This window comes from Ovis canadensis, chromosome 7, assembly GCF_042477335.2.
Source record: "Ovis canadensis isolate MfBH-ARS-UI-01 breed Bighorn chromosome 7, ARS-UI_OviCan_v2, whole genome shotgun sequence".
NCBI lineage: Eukaryota > Metazoa > Chordata > Mammalia > Artiodactyla > Bovidae > Ovis > Ovis canadensis.
Window position 1 is genome coordinate 78,924,559 of NC_091251.1, and position 24,460 is coordinate 78,949,018.

General features: G+C 39.9%; 1 protein-coding gene across 3 annotated transcripts in view; it reads left to right on the forward strand.

Annotated features, from left to right (window-relative positions):
* Positions 1–24,460, forward strand: part of PELI2 (pellino E3 ubiquitin protein ligase family member 2) — a 189,112-nt gene that overhangs the window by 38,586 nt on the left and 126,066 nt on the right. For all 3 annotated transcript variants that reach the window (XM_069596692.1, XM_069596694.1, XM_069596693.1), the window contains exon 2: positions 14,562–14,691. In XM_069596692.1, the coding sequence (XP_069452793.1) occupies positions 14,562–14,691 (130 nt within the window). The remainder of the gene's footprint in view (positions 1–14,561; positions 14,692–24,460) is intronic.

Below are 24,460 nucleotides of genomic sequence, written 5' to 3' on the forward strand. Positions count from 1 at the left end.
TTGTAGTTATTATCTGGACCAAAACTGAGAACCAGGTTATTAAGAAATGCATTACTAAGTTTTTTTTTTTTTTTTTTAAAAAAAACAAAGCATGTTCTGAGCTAAAACAAAAATGAGGCTAAGTTTCTCTTAATAAAGATACTCCCAAAATACACCTAAATAATAGAGCTGAATTATAGAAGATGTTCCCACTCTCATGAAAAAGCCTAGCATGGAGCAGTCCATCGTTGCTACAGTCCACAGGGTCCTTCGAAAACCCATCGCCATTCATGTTATTACTCTCAGGGAGCTGGTCTCACAGAGTACAAGGGTCCTGTCTCCCATCTGTATTGCAGACCTCAGGGAAGAGAAAAGTCAGGAGAAGTGCTCTTAGCCTGAAGGAGAGGAGCCAGAAGTTGCCTATATCATTTATGGTCCTATTCCTGTGTCCCAGACAGTCACATGACCACAGTTACCTGCAGGGGAAACTGAGAGGGTTTCCCCCAGTTGGACTGGTTAGAATGCCAGCTCTGCCACTGAATGGCTGTGAGACTTTGGGGAAGTTGCTTCACCTCTCTGTGCCTATTTTCTTGTTTTCAAAGTGGAGGTAAGTGAAGCACCTGAAAAGTGAAATTTAGTCACTCAGTCATGTCCGACTCTTTGCGACCCTGTGGACTGCAGCCCACCAAGCTCCTCTGTTCACGGAATTCATCAGGCAAGAATACTGGAGTGGATTGCCATTTCCTTCTCCAAAGTGAAGCACCTACCATTGCTTCAGTTAACTTAAAGCATGGAGTTACCATGAGGATTCCATTAAGTTAATTAAGACATAGGAATCATTCAGGATAGCGCCTAGCACAAAGGAAGCATTATGTATGTGTCAGTGACCATGATTATTTTACCAAAAGATAGAAAGGAATATGATTATTGGGGAACAGTGAACAGTCTCTTCCATGAGAGGACACCCAGAGACTGGGCTCCCAGCCTGCCTCATTAGCTGAGGTTTCTGGGTGGCTGCAACTTTGTTATAATCACTGCGGGTCCCAGGAACTTTTACACTCCTGTCTTGCACAGGTCTTGTTTAGGCCTCCCTTGGGTCAGTACAAGAAAGGTTTATGAGCTGTGTTTACAGCTTTGACCTCTTAGTTTCTCATTTCTAGCTCCTCCTTCACTGTGGCTTGTCATTAGTATACCAAGGAAGTAAATTAAAGGAAACATTCTATTTACAACTATATTAGTTTATAACATTCATTCTTCATTATAGTAGTTATAGTAGTAAAAAGATGACTGTAAAGTGAAGTCCATTTCCAGTTGGTGTTAATCAGAAAATGTGTATAAATGGAAAATAGAATTGTAATATGCAATCCAGCTGTTTCTAACTTCTGCTTTTCCCCCCAAGACATTATCCCCTGCGTTTGTAGTAACAATGGGCTGCATGGTGTAAGTGCATACTTCCCTTCGCAGTTCCCAAACTTGACTGCTTGGTCCAGGAAATTGCTGACTCTGCATGTGCCATGAGAGTGGGATGTTAGACCAAGTCAGTGGGAAATACTGTCTGCCATGTCTTCCGCTTGGTGATTCACGGGACATAGTAGCATATTATGAATGTGAGCAGGTAAACCTGCTTAATTTTCTTTAATTCACTTGACAGACTGACTTCAAAATGAATTTTTTGGTTTATTGATTTGAGTAGTAAGGCAATGGCACCCCACTCCAGTATTCTTGCCTGGAAACTCCCATGGACGGAGGAGCCTGGTAGGCTGCAGTCCATGGGGTCGCTGGGGGTTGGACACGACTGAGCGACTTCACTTTCACGCATTGGAGAAGGAAAGGGCAACCCACTCCAGTGTTCTTGCCTGGAGAATCCCAGGGATAGGGGAGCCTGGTAGGCTGCCGTCTATGGGGTCGCACAGAGTCGGATACGACTGAAGTGACTTAGCAGTAGCAGCAGCAGTGATGCTATAACTATTTCTGGTGAACAGGATTCTATATGTACTGGCTTGGACAGTATGAAAAATCCCAGTCTGCCTCCCAAGTTTAATGCAGATCAGGCTGCTAATTGTATGAGTTGCCTGCAGTTCCTGATCTTAACTGCATTCAAGTCAAAGTGTGAACATAAGGCCTAATACCCTATTCATCTGGAGGGAAACCACCATGGAAGTTTGACATTGCCTGATTAGTGGTGCTGAGAATTCTCTTTTTTAAGGAATTAATCTCTTCTTTTAGGTAACAGGAATTTCAGACTTAAAATTTTCAACAGTCTCTGTCTTTAGACCCTAGAAATCATTTTCCTACTCTAATGATAAATTACAGGGGTTAGAAGTTTGACTAGGATTGTACATAAAATAAATAAGTATATCTGTGTCAAGAATATCTATAGTAGAAATGGAAAACTTGGGAATCTTTACAAGTTTTAAAAGTTCAAGAATGATAGGTGCGAAGAGGTTTTTGTAGAGTAACAGCTTTCACAGCTGTGAAAAACCAAGTTCTCCTTGTGTGCCTGAGAAAATCGATGCATGAATGGTCTTTTCAATGTGGCCATTTAACAATTTAGACACATTGTGGCCTTCTTTGGAGTATAAATTTAAATCTTCTTCCAGTCCTCAGCGTTGATTTTGTTTCTAGGTCTTGTTTCAGATCTAAATTGATTAATACTGTACTCTTGGAGGTCCACCTTTATTTAATGAAATATATACTTTTAAAACATTTAATTCGTTGGAAAAATACACTCAACATAGATTTTTTAAAAGATACTGAAAATATAAGAACTAAATCATATAGTAGTTTCTAACAATAATCACTTAATATTTTAGTGTGCTTATTTCAGTCTTCCCTTTTAAGTATTTTGAATATGTTAGAGGTGATACCATATGCATATTTTTTTATTCTCTGGTTTTCAAAATCCTTTTTCATTGCTATTAAAAATTTGCAGTAAATATAATTTCATCATGTAGAATTATAATTATCAACTTAATCCATTATTATTGAACATTTAGGTTATTTACAGTCTTTTGCCATTATAATTAATGACGTAGTTAACATTTTTGTGCATAAAACTCTACTTGTATTTCAAAACTATGTTGTGAGGATAGATTCCTTCAAATCAGAATTACCAACTCAAAGAACATAAGTACATTTATTAAGGCTGTTGATACATGTTACTAATTATTTTACAATGAGGTTGTGCCAATTCAGAGTCTTACCAGTGATATACTTGAGTTCTGAATCATTTCAACAGTTTCATAATTTTATTGGCAAATAACGATCTTGCTTTAATTTCATTTTCTGATTACTGATGAGATTGAACATTAAAAAGAAATGTCTATTAGCCATTGTTTCTTCTCTGTGAATTTTGTATTCATGTTCTTTGCTTATTTTTCTGTAGTATATCTGTGAGGATGTCTGTTTTTCCTTTTACTTGTAGCAGCATTTACCTATTAATGTTATTAAGCTTTTTGATATTATTACCAGTGGTTTTTCTAGTTTTGTTGGACATATAATTTTAGAATTCTTGATATGCAAAAGTTTCACATTTTTACATATATAAATGTACCAATATTTATGTTTGTAGGTTTTTTTTTTTTTAACTGTGTTTATGTTTAGAACATTATTATTGACTTAAGTATGGCTTTCCATGGAGAAGGCAATGGCAACCCACCCCAGTACTCTTGCCTGGCAAAACCCATGGACGGAGGAGCCTGGTGGGCTGCAGTCCATGGGGTCGCTAGGAATTGGACACGACTGAGTGACTTCACTTTCACTTTTCACTTTCATGCATTGGAGAAGGAAATGGCAACCCACTCCAGGGTTCTTGCCTGGAGAATCCTAGGGACGGGGGAAGCCTGGTGTGCTGCCATCTATGGGGTTGCACAGAATCGGACACGACTGAAGCGACGCAGCAGCAGCAGCAGCAGCAGCAGCAGGGCTTTCCCGGTGGCTCAGTGGTAGAGAATCTACCTACCAGTGCAGGAGACGCAAGAGATGCCGGTTTGATCCCTGGATCTGGAATATCCCCTGGAGTAGGAAATGGTGCCGCATTCCAGTATTCTTACCTGGAGAATCCCATGGGCAGAGGAGCCCATGGAGCCAAAAAGAGTTGGACATGACTGAGTACTTATAAATAGTCAACTTTGGAATTTTTGTATAGAATGTAACATGCAGCTCTAAGAAATTTTTTTCTTTCGAAGTAGGTGGTTGGTTTCTGTACACGATTGAATAATCCAGTTTCTTTTGCATTGTCTAGTGGCCCTTACATCATCTTATATTACTTTATGTAGCCAAGAGTCTGTTTCTGGGGTGTTTCTTCTCCGTTGGCATGTGGTTTTTGTTCTCAAGTAATACATTGTTTTAATTCTTACAGCAGTAATACTAGTTTTATATCTTCTTTCCCTCCAGTTAATACCCCTTATTTCTAATTTAATGTTCTTGGTTAGACTAGGATTTATTTTAGAATGGTGTTTAATAAAAATGGTAATGGTAAGCATTCTTGTTTTGTTCCTGATTTTTAATATAAATGCTTTTTATTTTACTCTTTTACCTTTAAATAATTATGAGAAGAAAATATTGTTTTATTCTCAGCTCTTAATGACATTAATCTGAAACAGATGAAGACTTCTATCAAATGCATTTTCAGTGTCTGTATTAAGTATGCATTTTTTAAAAATCCCATTTAATACAGTCTTAGAAAGTTACACATTTGGAATTATTTTGAATTATCTCTAATTTTAGACTTTTTTCTTCATAGTGAAAGAGAATTCTTTATATAAAACTTTCATTTGGTATATATTTTATATTTTTGCTTTTTTAGCCCAAAGTTTTTAGATACTGAAGAAACTATTTATGTTAATTGCTTTTGAAATTCATTTACTTTTTGCTGTATAATGCTGTGTAACAAATCGTACCCAAACTCAGTGACTTGAAAAAACCAGTCATTCGTTCTCAGGAGTGTGGGCTGGCTGAGATGGCTCTGCTCTGAGGTGTGACGGAGTGGCTCTGCTTACGCCATGTGTGTGGGGTCTGGCTCTCCTCCAGGTGCCACTTGTCCTCTTTGGCAGGCTGGCTGGGACATACTCTTCTATGGCCATGACGGAGGATGATCCCAGCTGCCAAGCACAACTCAGGCCCCTGCTTGTATCATATGTTCACATCCAGTTGGCTAAAGCAGCTCACTTGGTCCAACCCAAAATCCAGGGCAAGGAGGTTAACTGGAAGTATAAAGTCATGTCAAAGGGCATGTTTTCAGGGAGGAGTGAAGAACTGGGACCAGTATTTCAGTCTACCACATACAGTTTATGCTCCTGTCTTTATTGAGGTGATGAGATTAAAATTAAGAAATATTGGAGTGATAAAAAATGAATGTGTGGGCTTTAATTTGGTTTTCAAGATTATTAATTGGTGACCAGTGTGGAGTGTAAGATGGTAATAATTCTAGAGATTTCCATATTAAATGAAGTAAATCAGACAGATAAGTATCATATGATATCATGATATCATAAGTATCATGATATCATAATATATGTGTATTTATATATATAACTGAATCACTTTGCTGTACACTTGAAACTAACACAACATTGTAAATCAACTATACTTCAAGTTTTAAAAATGGTTAAAAAGAGCACATGACTACTAATGGCAGAGCTGTGACTCAAACTGCCCTCTCTCCCAGAAAAGACGGTGCTAATTCAAGAATAAGATAAAGTGATAAGTCTTTACCTGGTCTTGAATTGTACAGATCTTTTACTGTATTAAATTCATTTCTTATTATACTTTAGTTTTTTCCCTTTGTGTCATATTTTCTCTCTTTGTTGTTGCTTTAGTCACTAAGTTGTGTCCAACTCTGGCAACCCCATGTACTGTAGCCCAGCAGGTTCCTCTGTCCATGGGATTTCCCAGGCAAGCATACTGAAGTGGGGTGCCATTTCCTTCTCTAGGGGATCTTCCCAGACCAGGGAGCAAAGCTCTGCATCTCCTGCATTGCAGGCGGGTTCTTTACCACTGATCCAAGTGGCTCATTTTCTCTTCTAAGAATAAAAAATTATTGCAGGGTAATACTTAAACAATAATTTTCACCCCTAGGGTAAAAAAAAAATAGGTTCTTTGATATAAAACACTAATATTAATGTTTTTAATCAGAGCTATTTTGGACTGTTGAAGCCAGTGGCAGAATAAAAGATGTAGTCATCAGTGTTTTAAAAACAATATAAACAGCCTTCTCTATGCCTCATGCTTTGTGTACTGGCCGATATTCAGTAAAAAAAAAAACTCTATTGTTGACCCTCCAGTGATGCTAAAAAATCAAAGATTCAGTACAGTTTAAAAACAAAGACAAAACCTTTATCTGGTGTTTTTTTAGCGGCAGTACCAGTTTAAAGTGAAAAAGGGAGGAGAAAGACTTCAGATAATATGCACATGGCTGAGTATTAGATAATAAATATTTTTCTTTTCGCGAATAGTTCTGTGGACTGGATTTGCTTTGCATGCTCTTTTCTTTCCTGTGACCTGGTTGAAAGAAGCAGCAGGTAGGGGCGTGCAGCCTTCTTTAGTTGCAGGAGTTGAATGAGTGTGGAGAGAACAGAGAGAACAGGGGTCAGTGAGGGGTGTGCTGCTGATGAGGCTGGAGTTAGGGCCTCTCGGGACAGCTTTACCCTCATCTCCTACCCCTAAATGGCTCCCAAATCCAAGCTGTAGGATGTTAGACCTTCTTCCTACTTTATGGGAAGGGAAAGTGAGGTTCTGAGATGTTCAGGGACTTGTGTGAATGTGGACCTCCTTGCAGGGCCAGAGTGGGGCCTCTTTCTTGCCTTCCTGCTGTACCTTTTGCTGCAGAGAGGCTGAGTGAGGATGTGTGGGTGTATACATCCCGGAAGAAGGGCTGAAAATCTACTGTGTGTGGGAGCAGGTCTGTGTTCCCGATAACACAGACTGTTTTAATGTTTCGCCTTGGGAAATACTGTGGTACAGGGACGCTGGAAAACCTCAAGATAAAAAGCAACGTGCAAGTGTATGAACAGCTGCCCCTCAACTGCCGTAAAGACTTGAGGGGTCTTTGGATAGCCACAGCCTCACCCTTCTGAGACAGGATCCTGGTATTTGAATTGGAGGAAATGCCTTCTCCATATTGAATTGAAATGTTTGAAAGAGGTTTGGGAATCTCTTTTTAATATTGAAATTGTAACTCTGTGTTGCTATCTTTGTAGCTGAGAAAACAGTCTCATCTTAGGTAAGCTCACAGCGTGAGCTTGGAAAAGAATTGGAGCTAGAAATCCTCTCTTGATCCCTTAAACAGCTGTCATTATTTCCATACCAACATGGTGACTGTTTCACTGAGACTTTCCTTGGTTTTAAGATACCATGTAGAGGTGAAGGTGAGGTACACAAAGACACAGGAACTCCTCAAAGAGCGTCCAATCCAAATGTGTGTGTGCATAGCCTCTGTACTTGTGTCTGACTCTTTGTGACCCCATGGACTGTAGCCCACCAGGCTCCTCTGTCCATGGGATTCTCCAGGCAAGAATACTGCAGTGGGTTGCCATGCCCTCCTCCAGGGGATCTTCCCAAGCCAGGGATCAAACCTGGATCTCTTATGTCTCCCGCATTGGTGGCAGATTCTTTACCACTAGTGCCACCTGGGAAGCCAACAGATACATATGATAGCTCAAATAGTGAGGCTGTAATGATGCTTTATTGACTGCCAAAGCCTTTGACTGTGTGGATCACAATAAACTGTGGAAAATTCTGAAAGAGATGGGAATACCAGACCACTTGACCTGCCCCTTGAGAAATCTCTATGTAGATCAGAAGCAACAATTAGAACTGGACATGGAACAACAACTGGTTTCAAATAGGAAAAGGAGTATGTCAAGGGTGTATATTGTCACTCTGCTTATTTAACGTATATGCAGAGTACATCATGAGAAACGCTGAGCTGGAAGAAGCACAAGCTGGAATCAAGATTGCCGGGAGATATATCAATAACCTCAGATATGCAGATGATACCACCTTTATGGCAGAAAGTGAAGAGGAACTAAAAAGCCTCTTGATGACAGTGAAAGAGGAGAGAGAAAAAGTTGGCTTAAAGCTCAGCATTCAGAAAACGAAGATCATGGCACCTGGTCCCATCACTTCATGGGAAATAGATGGGGAAACAGTGGAAACAGTGGCTGACTTATTTTTCTGGGCTCCAAAATCACTGCAGATGGTGACTGCAGCCGCGAAAATAAAAAACATTTACTCCTTGGAAAGAAAGTTATGACCAACCTAGACCACACATTAAAAAGCAGAGACGTTACTTTGCCAACAAAGGTCTGTCTAGGCAAGACTATGGTTTTTCCAGTAGTCGTATATGGATGTGAGAGTTGGACTATAAAGAAAGCTGAGCACCAAAAAATTGATGCTTTTGAACTGTGGTGTTGGAGGAGACTCTTAAGAGTCCCTTGGTCTGCAAGGAGATCCGGCCAGTCCATCCTAAAGGAGATCAGTCCTGGGTGTTCACTGGAAGGACTGATGAAGCTGAAACTCCAGTACTTTGGCCACCTGATGTGCAGAGCTGACTCATTTGAAAAGACCCTGATGCTGGGAAAGATTGAAGGCAGGAGGAGAAGGGGATGATAGAAGATGAGATGGTTGGATGGCATTACCGACTCACTGGACATGAGTTTGGGTAAGCCCTGGGATTGGTGATGGACAGGGAGACCTGGCGTACTGTGGTTCATGGGGTTGCAAAGAGTCGGACATGACTGAGCGATGGACTGAACTGAACTGAATGATGTAAAGCCAGTATCAGGCACTTACTTACTGGTTTACGTGTACCTTCTAATGCACAGTTGCAGCAGCGTGTTAGTGTGTTCACTGTTGTGGTGAATTGACATGCACGCCTGGAGACAGGGATCAAGGTATGGGGTTTATGAGACTCTACGCTTCATTTTCACATCTGTTGTGTCTAGTGTCCCTGGCCTGTTCATCCGCAGCGTCTCAGTTACAGTAGTTGCTTGTGGTTTATCTGTGCTCGTGACAGAGATGTTGCTTTCGAGGGAGGGCAGCGCCTTCAGTCTGTAACAGGAAGCGAGGCTGCCTCTGGAATGTGGCCATTTGGTGCTGACGTTGCCTCCTCTCCTGCAGCATACATTCTCATTCCCGTCCTCACAAGTAGTGCTCTGTGAGTTCAGGCTGGTTAAGATCCAATGTGATGCCTCTGCCGTGTTCTGGAAGCCCTTGGCATGCCCTCTCTTGCTGTTATTTCCTATAGAAAAGTCTTTTTGACAAATGCATTTTTTTAGGTGGCAGGTGTCTTCTCAAGAATGTATCTTGGTGTTATTTGCCAGGAGATGACTTGAATTTAAAAGTTGTCAGTATTGGCTACTGGAAACTGCACAGTTTGGAGTCAGGCAAAACTGGCTATAGATTTGCGTGCTGCCTGCCGCTTCACGACTTCTCAGGTAACGCAATGGTAAAGATGCTGCCTGCCAATGCAGGAGACTCAAGAGATAGGGATTCGATGCCTGGGTCAGAAAGATCCCCAGGAGTAGACAATGGCTACCCACTCCAGTATTCTTACCAGGAAAATCCCATGGACAGAGGAGCCTGGTGGGCTACAGTCCATAGGGGCACAGAGTCAGACATGGCTGAGCACATATTCATGTACTGCCCGTTTCCAGCCATGTGATTCACGTGTGGTCCAGTCATTCGAGCCTCTAGGAGCCTCCCTCACAAGGCTTCTTGGCACATAGGAAGTGTACAGCAAATGCCATTAAAAAGAATTAATGTGTGAACTCTGGATTTTAAACCAAAAGAAGCCATACATTACTTTGCGAGGTTTCTTACAAGTGTTTTTCATTGTCCCCTGCAGCTTCTAAATAAATACTAATTATTTGCCCTGCATATATGATGAGCTGCATTTTCATCACATGTTTATTCAATAAGTGGAATTTTTTTTAAGTCTCCAGATTTTTTTTTTTTTTTTAATGTAAAGCTTGAAAGGCAACTTGTGGGTTTGAAGAAGAATAGCCCTGCTTAGCAGCTGAAACAGATGTGCCCGCAGCGCTTGGAAGTCTTGTTTTTACAAAGTCGCTGGTTGGAAACCTTGCTAGGCCAGAGAGCATTCTAACTTTCTTTCATAGACTAGTCATTTTTTTGCCTTTATGAGCAGGACCTCATCTGTCTGTCTGGGCTCTGCTCTGCTGCACAAAAGACAGACTGTCTGTCATGCAGTTGGCTTGGCAGGTGTTAGCGCCTGTTGCGTGCCCAGGATGTTGCGTGCCCAGGATGTTGCGTGCCCAGGATGGATTCACATTCCGGGGGCGGGAGGGTGGCGTGGGGAAGGGACCAGGCAGGGAGGTGAGAAGGGCATGGGGAAGATCTGGTGACAGTGCTTGCCTTGCACTAGATCAGAGGTCAGAGGGGAGGCTGTGAAAGCACGAGAGGGAGCCCATGCCGAAGGGTGGGGCTTGTCCCAGGCGTCGGTTACAGGTCGTCGTCTATGCCAGACCTAGGGGATGGACACATCCACCATCGTACTTACCACGTGATTCTCTTAGGCGAGGCAAGCTGACTGAAACCGCCCACCTGGCCAGGCACCGTAGTAACCATTTGCATGAGCTGTTTTATGTCAAGAGGTCCTGGTAAGGAACACAGAACTAATAAGCTACCACCAACCAGAAGAACTCGGGAAAGGTCAAAAGGAGACACCATGTGTCCGACCACCTCCCAGAATCCTTCTTGGCTAAGCAGTGGACGCACCACCAGGAAGAACTTTGAGTCAGAATGAATGGTCAGAGACAACCGGGAAACGAATTCCATCACCACAAAGCCTGAGACTGCAAGCCAGGTGGCAGAGCAGTTCTCCTGTTCTGGAGAGGTGAGCTTCCCTCACCCTGCTGCTCTTCTCCTGGGTGCCCCTTGCCCATAAAAATCTCTTACTTTGTCAGCACGCGTGTCTCCTCGGACAATTCATTTCCGAGTGTTAGACAAGAGCCCACTCTCAGACCCTGGAAGGGGTCCCCCTTCCTGCAGCATTTCTGTGAGTACTCAACCAGGCAATTCTTCTGTCCCGTGTGGGATCAACCTAGGTCACCTGGTGTAGTCAGCTGATGGATGGGCTGGCCTGGAGGGTCCACAGCAGCTTCAATCACACGTGTGGTAACCTAGCAGGCTGTTGGAAGGCTGGGCTCAGCTGGGACTGCTGACTGGAGCCACCTCCATGTAGCCTCCTTGGCGTGGCTGGTGGGGGAGTGGGAGGGTGGTCCCAGCTACCTTACAATTCAGCTCTGAGCTCCCAAGAGACAGAAGTTCTAAGGCTTTTACAAGACTTGGCTTTGCAAGTTTCAGCATGTCACTTCCTTCCCATCCTGTTGGCAAATAAGCCACTAAGGCCAGCCCAGGTGTGGGGAGATGGAGTTAGACTCATGGTCCCTGGGAGAAGTAATGGGAACTTCTGGCAATTTTTAATTGACCATGTTGTGTACCTTGATAGGAGAGCCATTGAGAGACGTAAGGCGGCAAGTTGAATGATGGGTAGATGACATCATCAAATGTACTTTTAGATTTGGAGGCAGATGATGTGTGCTCAAGGTTGGAATTGGGGTGGTGCGGGTGGAGTCCTGATTCAAGGTTCTTGGCTGTGAGGAGATTAGAAAGAGAGAGGAGGCGCTGAGTGAGGCTCTGTGTTGGAGAGGCTGGCTTGTTTTTACTTGGCGGTTCTCGCTGAAGATGGGTGAGGTCATCAAAGACCCATTCTTTTCCAAATCACACTGGCCTCTTAACTGATGACAAGTCATTGAAAGTCTCTCTTCTATCTTTGGTGATACAACTTTCTCCTGGTCCTGATTCTTTGGCCTGTGACTAAGAAGGGTTTACTTATTTATTTGAAAATATAAAAGGTGTTTCTTGCCATATCTGTGCATCTTTGCTCCGCCTATTGAAATTAAAATGTTTCCGTATATGTTAAGTTGACATTGCTGGTTTTTGTGTTTTCATTTTTATATTAGATATGGCTTTGGGGTTGCGAGTAGAAGAAAGCAATCTGAGTTAGCTAAAACCAGAAAGGATTTCATGAACAGGGGTCAGAGTATATCTGGGCCAAGAGATGCCCTTAAGGATCCTCTTTCCATCTCTTTTCATTGCTTGTCCTTGTTCACCTGCTTTGCTCCTCACTTCTCTGCTGCTTCATCACAGAACAGACTCTGACATCCCCACAGCTCCCATGCCTACAGTTTGCATCTCTGGCCATCCACACAGACTGGTGGGTTGTCTCTGGGTCCCGGCTTTGTGTTTTCTGAGATGAGACTGTCATTGGCCAATTTGGACCAAACGTCTGCCACCAGCCACTCAGTGGGGAGGGTGCTGGCCTGGCCATGTCATTCAGATGTAGTACTGCGCTTACCTTAGGGTGTTCAGAGCTGGATTCCCTAGAAGGGATGTCATAGTGAGCAGATCTCTTAAAAACACCTGCCACAGTCTTTGACTAGTTTCATTGACTAGCAGTGTGTAGTTGAGAGAAAGGTGCAGTAGAGAGCTGGGCAAATGTGAGGGGCACAGGACCCCTTGCCAGATCTTGTACCAGTTGTTCTAGGCCACAGTGATGAAAACGTCCCTTTAAATTGTTTAGGCCCTGCCTTTGATTCACATATGTTTCTCTTAATACAGGGTGCTCATCCTGGTGTAAGTGATGTGCAAATATTTTAAGACACAGTTGATTTATAATGGTTGTTTAATCGGGGATATGTTCATTAGAGTAGCCATCACAGGTATGTTTAAGAAAATCATGCCCATTATTCTGATCTTGCCTCCAAAAAAGGAGAGAGGAGTAAGACTTGAAACAAATGATTTCTGTACTCTGGAGACGTTTTCTGTAGCTGATGTTCCTTTATGATGGAGATGGAAACAGATTAAAAACACCTCAGGAGTAACTTCTGGTAATTTAAATCCATTATCATACTGCAGCTACAGAATAGTAAAACAAACACCACAAACCCTTGTTCCGACTTTTGCTGTTCCCCTTGGGCCTCGTGTCCCCTTTGCCATACGGCCCACTGTGCTCTCTGGGTGAGACGGGCGAATGGCAAAGGCAGGACTTCCAGGAGCCACCACCCACGTCACCCCTGACTTTGGTGCTTGGAGGGAGCCTCAGAGTTGTCGTGTTTATCCACACAAATTTGAAACAATTCCTCTTTTGGTTCTCTTCAAAAGAACTTCTGCCAAGAGGGAGCTGGAGAGTAAACATGGCATGAGACAGAAGTCAGAATGTACAGCGACCTGTAATCTAGATTAGAAAATACAGGTGAAAACGGAAACGCTCTTGCAAGCCTGCATTCTTTTTAAACACTGGTATTGGCTTTCAGGCAGGGATCCCCAGTGACCCCCCTCCACCCAAAAAAAAAAAAAAACCGGGGGACTGCACAGCAGGAGGTGAGCAGGTGAAGCTCCCCATTGCTCATATTACAGCCTGAGCTCCACCTCCCGTCAGATTTGAGATGGCATTAGATTCTTCCCTTGTGGCTCAGACGGTAGAGCATCTGCCTACAATGCGGGAAACCCGGGTTTAATCCCTGGGTCAGGAAGATCTCCTGGAGAAGGAGTATTCTCCAGTATTCTTGCCTGGAAAATCCCATGGACAGAGGAACCTGGTAAGCTACAGTCCATGGGGTTGCAAAGAGTCGGATACGACGGAGCAACTTCACTTTCTTTCTTAGATTCTCATGAGTGAACCCTACTGTGAGCTGCTCATGCCAGGGGTCTAGGTTGTCTGCTCCTGATGACAATCATCCCCAAACCATCCCCCCAACCTACTCCCCGGTCTGTGGAGAAATTCTTTTCTACAAAATCTATCCCTGGTGCCAAAAAGGTTGGGGACCACTGGCTTAAGGTATTAATTTAGGGGAATCTGCTTAAGGACAAGTACTATTTCCCAGGTGACTTTTTAAGATATTTCATAGTTTGTGGACTAAAACTCTTCTTTTATACCTTCGGGCTTTTTAATGGGCAACCTTATAGAGGCATACTTTGTTTAATTTTTGAAGGCTAGCTTTCACTAACCTGACAGTATAGGGTTCAAATAGCAATTAGAATGGAGGTAGAGAATTCAGAACTTTTAAGAATGCAAGCAACTAAATATGATCTTCTTACAAATAAAGATCCTGCAGACATTAAGATGATTTGAGAGTGAGAGATGAGGTTTAATTAGTATGCTCTTTTCTAACCAATTCATTTAAAAATATTTCTTGAGTGTTTCTGCAGGGTCCATTAGGATGACGTTTGTTGAATTGAGCTGGCGCTAATAGAGCCTCTGCAGAATTCTCATTTGCTTATTTATACTTGGTCTCTTCTGAAAAGATTTGAAGAGTCTGACTTTATAGAATAAGGAACCTATAATTACTTTGTATATCACTCTTAAATTAAGTTTCTGGAAGTGATTTGAATTTCATTACAGCCAAAGTCTCTAAGTCTGTTTTGTATCCCTTTTGTAGGGTGGTTAGTGGACAAGTCTTTATGAGCATTCCTGTCTTTTCCCTTAATTCCATCAGACTTTTATTCTGAATGCCTTTAAAAATCTACAAATAAATGAACTCTTTCATCTCTGTTTATAGGTACAATGGTGCTTTACCTAATGGAGACAGAGGCCGGAGGAAAAGCAGATTTGCTCTCTACAAGCGGCCAAAGGCTAATGGAGTCAAACCCAGCACAGTCCATGTGATATCCACTCCACAGGCGTCCAAGGTAGGGGACTCCTTGGCATGGGGAGGGCCGACAGTGAGTCATGGGTGTCCTTGCCTGCGGCTCTTTCCTTTCAGCCTCATTTCTCTGTGGGCCGGGGTCTCAGCCATTTAAGCTGGGTAATCTTGGCTGCGAAAGGCTGTTGTATACACAGCCCATTGTGTGTTTCATAGCATCCCTGACCTCTACCCACTAGAGGCCAGGAGCACATCCATCCCCATGCCCCCAACCACTTTTGGGGCAACCAAAACTGTCTCCCAAACTTGGAACGTGTCCTCTGGGGACTAGGAGGGTGGGCACACCTTCCCCTCTGTCCCCTACCCCCATCCCATAATGAACCACTGCTTTGGGATGTCGTGGCGTCAGCATATATCAATTGAGGATAGTTGTGGTTGAGAGAGAAACGATGTTCCTTTTCCTGAAGAGTGTTCTGTATTAAATTTTGGTGTAAACCTCATTAAGATTTGCTGTTTTCCTCTGTTACTTGAGTAGTGGGTGTTTTCACATAATTTGCATGTACATGGAATTGAATTTGTGTAATTATTAGATTGGAAGTAAACAGAGCTAAGTGCAATAAGAAGTCTATGATACTTCTTCTTGGAAGTGTGACGTATATAAAATGTTCATTTTTTATGAATATTTCATTTGTTTTCTGATCTGTAAGTGTAGAGGAAACCTGAATTTCCATTCTGGTTTATATAGTCTACCTATTAGATTTTATAACAATTTTTCTTTTAATTAAACATGTTATTTAATGTGTATAGTTTACTTTTTAGAAAATAATTATATCTACATGAAGTTATTTTATATGGGGGCACTGGCTGTATATATTTATCATAATGGGTTTGAACCATCTGGAATAAATAAGACTTTGTTTCGATTTTTTTTTTTTTTTTTTTGCTGAAAACCAGTGGTTCAAAGAGAAATGAACAGCTTCATGGAAGCATATGTGGCGTTTATACTCAGAAACAGGTCACCTCTGTTAACCTTTTTATTTAAAAGTTCTTGTTGTTTCTGAAGCAGTGCTATGGAAGAAGTTTGCAAGATTGTGCCAATTAAGAATCTCTTGTATTAGGGAGGGAATGGTTAGATCAGAATATATCAAATACCAAGGAAACAGGAAAGAATAACACACAGTGGCCATATTTTTGGCTAGAGAAAGGGAAATAAGGTGCAAGTTTTAGGAAGGGAAGGACACTCACTAGGGTAAACAGAGGAAATCAGCCTTACTGATTCCAAGAAAAGGAGGAAGTAAAATGGAAACAGAATCTTGGAAAGTCAAAAAATTATGAGAAATATTTTATAGTCCAGAAATATTTGGAGGGGAAGGATACCAAGACAAATGTTTTTAAGCATGTGATGAGTGCCAAAAATACTGTGATATTATAGACATGGTCTTTATAATTTTGTCTGTGTGTCGATATTTATCTTTTCTTCTTTTGGTTCTGTACCTTTTTATGTCTCCTTTTTTTACTCTCGGATTTTACATTGATACAATGGCTTCAGATATTTTAAAAAATTATAGAAATCTTTGGTTACTTAGGCTTCCTGTTATGGTAGGATATGAAATATACCTTCCAATAGCTGCTCTTAGAATATCATGGGTCTTCCTTACCCCTTACCCACCTCCATCTGCTCCAGTTTTAGCTTTTTCTATTTTACCTTTGTATCTAGATTTTATCTGATGATATTTAGATTATAAATCTTTTGGAAGCTGCCTAAATCTGTTTAAAAATATAATTGAGAATACTAATAGTAGGGGAAATTGTGTTTTGGTGTTACAACCTGGAAAAAAATGCATTCTCAGAGCCTCAGTTTCTTATTTATAAAATGAGTTTGTGATGGTCAGGAGCCATGTGGATTCAGGGAAGGTACTTTGGTTACAAGCAGCAGAAATGATTCTGGCTATATCATGCCAAAAAAAGCAAATGTGGAGATATTATTGAAGGTTAGGATACAGATAGCTCTCTGAATTGGGGGAAATTTGAGTAACCAGGTTTTGTGAGAGAAGCGAAGCCGAGTGTCCACAGGAGTTAACATAGATATTCTTTCCAGGGTGTTATAAAGTGGCTCCACTTTTTTAAATTTTCAGGAAAGAGAATCCGATAGGTGTGCACAGGGTCAGTCAAGCATGACCAAGGGAGATGAGTGGACCCGACATATTTATCATGAGCTGATCATCTGCCCATATTGCCTTTCCCTTATTCATCTTGGGACCTGTATGTCCAGGACCTCATGCACAGTACTTCATCCTGGTAACTGACGAAGGTACCTGAACTGGTACCTTCCTGAGTCACAGATCCCTCTGTCTTTCTGTTCCCTTTTGAACTCCCACCCCCAGTTGGCATTGCCCGGCTGCTTCTGTTGCCACCTGCTCTGTTGGCCCTAGACAAAGTCTCTTACATGTTAAACCTTGTCCTCAAATGCTGCTCCTCTACCTCACCTTAACTGAGTCCCTCTTTTTCCATCTCTTTAGTTCATGACACTAGAAATGATTTCATTTTGCTTTCATTTCAGTCTCTTCTTTTGTAACCCTATGTTTTTCCTCTAAGTTCCCTCTTCCCCTTCTCCTTTGGACCTCACTGATCTATAGACCACTCTTCTGCATGTTTCCATGACCCGGGCCCAAGCTCAGTCTCCCTGACTCTCCAGGCCCCATTCAGCCATATAGGAGCATCCATGGTGTAACTTTTAAAAAAAAAAAAAAAACAAAAACACATCCATGGTATAAATTGAAAAATTGTAACTTTTCAGTTTTAGAGACTCACTTCTGTTCCACTTTCCCGACTGACATGATGGACTTGAGAGCCCACCATCGCTTAACCTCTACTGTTACCATCACCCCGAGTTCATTCTGCTCGTGCCTGCGTGTACTTTGCTTATCTGCTTTCATCCGGGCTTACAGTCCTTTAGCCTGTCCTTACTTGCCATGATCGTTAGTGTGTTTCTAGTCTGCCTTCCCACTCATCCTGTTTCCCATCAGAAGGCATGGGTATGTGGTGGTCTTGGCAAAAGCCATTTGACCTGAACCAGCACATGCTTTGCTGTGAAATTTCCAATGCTGCAATATTGGTAATGAAAGGATCATCTTTGAGTGGAATTGCACAACTGAGGTCTATTAGGGCGGGGGTGGTTACTGTTCTTAGAACGTGAGGGCTTGGCCTCTTGACTAGGTTGTTTCTTCCCTCTTCCACAACCGTTCCTTCTGCCCCACAGTTTGGGGAGAGACCAGGGAGACCCCTTTGCTGATGGTGGTGGCAGCTGGAAAATGGGCCCTCTTAATCTTCTATGCATCCCAGTATCCAAGCTAAGTCAGGTGAGGGTGGCAAGTGTGTGCCACTGTTGTGTAATTGCTACTTGTATAATCACTATTTTTATAATCTTCATTTGTGTACACATTTGCTGTTGAAATAGTAATACTCAAAGATATTTCTCCTGTTACATAATGTTTTAAAAAAATGAAACAAAACCTGAAGCCCTGTTTTACTTTTAGCAGGTCTGTTACATAGATACAGGGCATTTCGCAATTTATTTCCATTTGTGTTCAACGGATATTTATCTAGCCCTTTTCTGTGGCCAGGCATCATGCTAGGTATTAGATGTACTAGAGGGACCAAAACATGTCTGCATGGAGCTATTTGTCTTGTGAGTAGGCAAACAGTAAGTTATCATGTGGATACATATTTAACTGCACATTTTGAAGAGCATGGTGCAGAAAAAGAATAAGGGGCTGTGAGAAGAGGAGGTGCAGAGTTTAGTCTGGGTGGATGGGGAAGGATCTCTAAGGAAGTGTCCTGTGAGCCTCGAGCTGAAGAATAAAGAGGAGTTAGTCAGGCGAGCAGAGAGGTCTGGAACTCTTAGGGTTCTGGTTGGAAAATTGTTTTTTTCCCCAAGGAGAAACATTGAAGGGTGTTCAGCAAAGAGCGTGGCATAATATGACTTAGAATTTAGGTCGATTTATGTTTGTTTGTTCATTTACTTTTCAGTGATGGGGGTGGGCAATGATTTTACTTTTACTTAACCTGTAAGTAGTAGATGGTTGTGGTGGGGTTGGTGATGATGCCTGATGGGTAAATATTTTGCTGGCAATGTGGTTTAAATTTAACAGCATTACTATGGAAAACTCTTCATCATGGTTTCCCCTTCTTAGACTGTGTTTTATTGAAATCTCCTTTTTTGGAAATTTTTACTTTAAAAAAGAAGTTGAGTAGCACTGTGTTCCAGTTGGCATTATTTCAGAATGGAAAGTATCAGTGGTCCTAAGAGTGACAGTTCAGAGAAAAATTAGGGCTATTTAGTGTGACTGTCACAACCAGGACTGCTTTTAAGCTATTTACATTGGGATGGCTCTACTGGTTGCTAAGATAGTTAAACTCCTTATCAGTCAGTGAATGATGTAATAGTAAATGTGAGAAGTGGTAAAAGCCAATAATACACATTTGAATGGGAACTCATTAGTTCATCTGATTTTCTGGGCTTTAGTGGGGTCTGTTTTTGCAGCACTCACGGTCTCCCCACCCTGGGTCTTAGTGGCAGTAGTGGCATATCTCCACTGCACATGCCTTGTGAAGCTGGAGCCTTCTGCGCTTTCAAAGAATCATCTGTTTATCATTATCCTCAGATTTTTTAAATTGCTACAGCTTTTTAAATAGTTGAGTTTTAAATAGTTTTTATTTTGGTGCCTTTCATTGTTACTGCACTATAATTCTTGAGTTAGTAGTGTCTGTTGTTTTGATATTTATAAGTGTAAGAACTAATTTTATTATATTATTATAAATGAAGAGGCAGCAAAATTTTATTGTCTTAGACATCATAAACATGAATATTCTGAATCTGTCAGAGGCAATAAAAAAGAAATATTAGTAGTAAGCTGAAATCCAGAATATCTCTTGATACTCCACAGGAATACAAACCTAAAACAAATGATTTGTATGTCTAGGATGAAACACAGTTTGATTATTTTAACAAAAAACATAAACATGAACAGCCTATCTTTTTGAAAATTTATTTTTATTGAAGTATAGTTGAAATACAGTGTTGTGTTAATCACTGCTGTACAGCAAATGAACAACCTATCTTTATACCTCAAGGGACTAGCAAAAGAACAAACTTAAGCCCAAAATTAGTAGAAAGAAGGAAATAATAATAATAAAGGTAAGAGCAGAAATAAATGAATGAGCCCAAAGAGATTATAGAAAAGATTAGTGAAACTAAGAGCTGGGTTTTTATAAAACATGAGAGATAAGTCTTTAGCTGGATTCAGCAAGAATAAAAGAGGACTCAAAATTCGAAATGAAATAGATGTTATAACTATATTGTAGAAGTCAAAAGATCACAGGAGACTGATATGAACAACTATGTACCAATAAATTGGTTAACCTAGAAGAAATAAATTCCTAAAAACATAAACTCTACCAAGACTGAATCATGGAGAAACAGAAAATCTGAACAGATCAATTACTAGTAAGGAGACTGGATCAATAATCAAAAACCTCCCTACAGACAAAAGTCCAGGCCCAGACTTTGGTGAATTCTACCAAGTGTTTAATGAAGAATTAATACCAATACTAATCCTTTTCAAATTCTTCCAAAAAGTTGAAGATGAGGAAACAGTTTTAAACTAATTTTTATAAGGCCAGTGTTACCCTAATACCAAAACCAGACAAGGACACTACAAGAAAAGAGAAAGTACATGCCAGTATTCCTGATGAACATAGAAGCAAAAATCCTGAGTAAAATTTTAACAAAACAAATTTAATAGTACATTAAAAGTGTACATCATACGCTTTGATCAAGAGGGATTTATTCCAGGAAAGCAAGAGTGATTCAACAACTGCAGATCAATCAGTGTGATATGCACATAAACAATATGAAGGATAAAAACCATGTGTTCATCTCAATAAGTGCAAAAAAGCATTTGACAAAAAAATCCATTTATGATTAAAAAAAGACCTCAGCACACTGAGCACAGAGGGAATGTACCTCAACGTAATGAAGACCATATATGATAGCCCGCAGCTAACATCGTAATCAGCAGTGAAAAACCAAAAGCTTTTTCTTTAAGATCAGGAATAAGACAAGGATGCCCATTATGGCCACTTGTATTCAACATAGTACTGAAGCCCTAGCCAAAGCAATTAGGCAAGGAAAGAATGAAAAAGTATCTAAATTGTAAGGGAAGAAGTAGGATTGTCTGTTTGCTGATTACTTGAAATTGCATATCGGAAACCCTAGAGATTCCACCAAAAAAACTTTTAGAACTAATAAATTCATTAGTGCTGTAGAGTACAGAATTCAGTAATGAATTATAAGAGTAACAACAATAATTCCACTTACAGTTGTATCAAAAAGAATAAAATTGCTCAGAATAAATTTAATCAAGGAGGTGAAAGATCTGTACACTGAAAACAAAAGTCATTGATGAAAGGAATTGAAAAAGACACAAATAAATGGAAGGCTATCCTGTGTTCATGGATTAGAAGAATTAATACTGTTAAAATGTCCATAGTACTCAAAGCAATCTACAGATTCAGTGTAATTTCTATCAAAATTCCAGTAGCATTTTTCACAGAAATAGAACAGATCATCCTGAAATCCTCATGGAACCACACAAGACTCTAAATAGCCCATGCAACCATAAGGATGAAGAACAAAGCTGGAGATGTCATACTCCTGCCTTCATTCTATATTTCAAAGTAATTGCATCATAATCAGAGCAATATGGTATTGGCACAAAAACAGATATATAGAGCAATGTAACAGAATAGAGAACCCAGAAATAAACCCGCACATATATGGTCAGTTTATGATGGAGCCAAGAATACTCAATGGGGAAAAGATAAATGCTGTTGGAAAAATCGGACATCCACATACAAAAGAATGAAACTGGACCACTTACACAAAAATCAACTCAAAATGGATTAAGGATTTGAATGTAAGGTTTGAAACCATACAGTTCCTAGAAGAAAATATAGCTTTTTGACATTGGTCTTACTGATGATTTCTTGGGTTTGACACCAAAAGTAAAGGCAACAAAAGCAAAAATAAACAAGTGTGTCTATACTAAACTAAAAGACTTCGGCACAGCAAAGGAAACTATCCACAAAATGAAGAGGCAACCTACTGAATGGGAGAAAATATTTGTAAATCTGTGTCTGATAGGGGTTAATATCCAAAATATATAAATAACTCATATAACTCAATAGCAAAGTAAAGAAACCGTAACGATATGATTTAAAAATGGGCAAAAGATCTTAAAAGACATTTTTTCCAAAGAAGGCATCCAGACGACCAACAGATACATGAAAAAGTGTTCAATGTTGCTAATCATCAGGGAAATGCAAATTAGAACCAGACTGGTATCACCTCATGCCTATTAGGATGGGGGCAATCATAAAGACAAGAAATAACGAGCATTGGAGGGAACACTTGTGTACTGTTGGTGGGATCGCAAGTTGGTGTAGCCACTGTGAAAAAGAGTGGAGATTTTTTCAAATAACTGAAATGACAGTGACCATGTGATCCAGCAATGTAACTCCTACACGTGGAAAGGAAATGAAAAATAAATCTTGATGAAGTATCTGCTTGAATGAATATCCCATGTTCATTGCTGTGTTATTTGCATTAGCCAAGATATGGGAACAACCTGTGTTCATCAACAGTTGAATGCATAAAGGTGTGACATATATGTATATACAGTGGAATATCATTTAGCCATGAGAAAGGAGGACATCTTGCCATTTGCAACAGCATGGATGGACCTTAGGGGCATTGTATAAGTGAGTTAAGTCAGGGAGACACAGATGCTGTATATCACATATACATGGAATCTAAAGAGCTGAACTTACTAGAAACAGACTAGAATGATGGCTACCAAGGGGTGGGGGAAATGTGGAGATGTTAGTCAGTGTATAACCCCCCAGTTACAATTTGAATAAGTTCTGGAGATCTAATATATAGCGTGCTGGTTATAGTTAATTATACTGTTTTATATATTTGAGAACTGCTAAGAGTAAATCTCGAATGTTCTCACCTTACGAAAGAAATAGTAATTTTGTGACATGATGGAAGTGTCATGAAATATTTCATGAAAATATCAAATCAATCTTGACAACATACCTTGACAACAAGGTATATGTTGTGTACTTCGACAGCATATCTCATTATAGCTGGAAAAAATAAACAGAAGTCAGTTTTCAAAAAAATGAGAAAATAACTTCCCAAAATATTTTATCAAAGGGTATTGCTAAAGCAAAGGAAAAAGTATTTATGAAATACTGACACAATATACTATAAAAAGTAACCTTCTGACTTGAAGTATTTATCAACACTTCAAAAAATAGTTCTTATATGAGTATATCATGGCAGAGTTATCGTCCTGATTGTTGTAAAACACATCTATTGAGGTAAGGAAACAACTTTTTGGAAAACAAGAATTAGGCAGTAAAATTTTAGTTATAGACAAAGCTCCTTACCATTTCACATAGAAGTGGTTTAATAATTTACTTAAAATGCAATATTCAGGATTTTGTTGATCTCACAGAGCTAAAAGGAACAACATCTGAAATGTATTAAACTTTATGTCATACTCAAGAAAAATGGTCTTAATGAGAAATATTTACATGAAAGCTTTATGAATTTTGTTCAGGTGGTTCAAGTATAGTGCTAGGGAGAAAAAAATCAGAAATTATAGGAAAACTTCTGGATATTTTTATTTGATGTTTACTTATTTCTGGATCATGGCATAAAAAGATAGAAGTCAAATAAACTTATGATTTATTTGGTCTTGTGTTATTTAACTTTCTGCTATTTGGTATACGTCAGAACTTAGAATTGAAATAAGTACAGTTGACCTGAACAACACAGCCTTGAACTGTATGGGTCCACTTCTACATTCTTTTTTCAGTAGTAAATGCTGCAGTACTGCCTGGTCTGCAGTTGATTGAATCAACTAGATGCAGAGGAACCATGGGTATGGAGGGCTGACTATAAGTTATACTAAGATTTTTGACTGCATGGAGGGTGTTTGCCCAAAGCCCCCATGATATGAACTTCAAGGGTCAGTTGTAGTTGCCTTTGGATAGACTCTGTTTGGAAAACATATAAAGACAACTGCTTACTTTAGTAGATAGCATTTGAATAATTAGTTTGTTTTTTTTTTTACAGATTTAACTTTATTATATGCTATTCTAACTATTCTTATTTCTTAATTTTAGAAAGAAAATTTCTAACTATTAAAATGGATAAATTTCTTTGACAAATAATAGGTAATAGAACATATAAAACAAAATACAGGAAACTGATAGAGAAGCAGAGAATATTAGAGAAACATTTCAAATGAAGTATCCCAAGAGAAAAAATTATTAAATTATCCAGCAAGTTACATGAAAATACACTTATTTGATGATAAATCTGAGGAATTGTTCAAAGAAGTTATATGTATTTAATATATTGGTTCTTTTTAGTACATTGGTTCTTAGAATTTAGCTAGTTGACTGTTATCAAAGTACCATAAATTGAAGGTAAACAATATTTTGTAAAAATAAGATAGATAATTGAATATGACAGTTCAGTAAATGATTTTCATAGTGGTGATAGAAATAGTGAATAATATTAAGGTTAGAAAAAAGTTGAATTTAATTGACATTAGTTCACCATAAGATAGTACAGTATTTACCAAGAACAGTACTGTGTTACGGAGAAAACCTGTATTATCAAGACTCAATTCACCTGTTGTCTTTCAGTAACTAGGGGGTGTTCCTGAAGGAGCTTG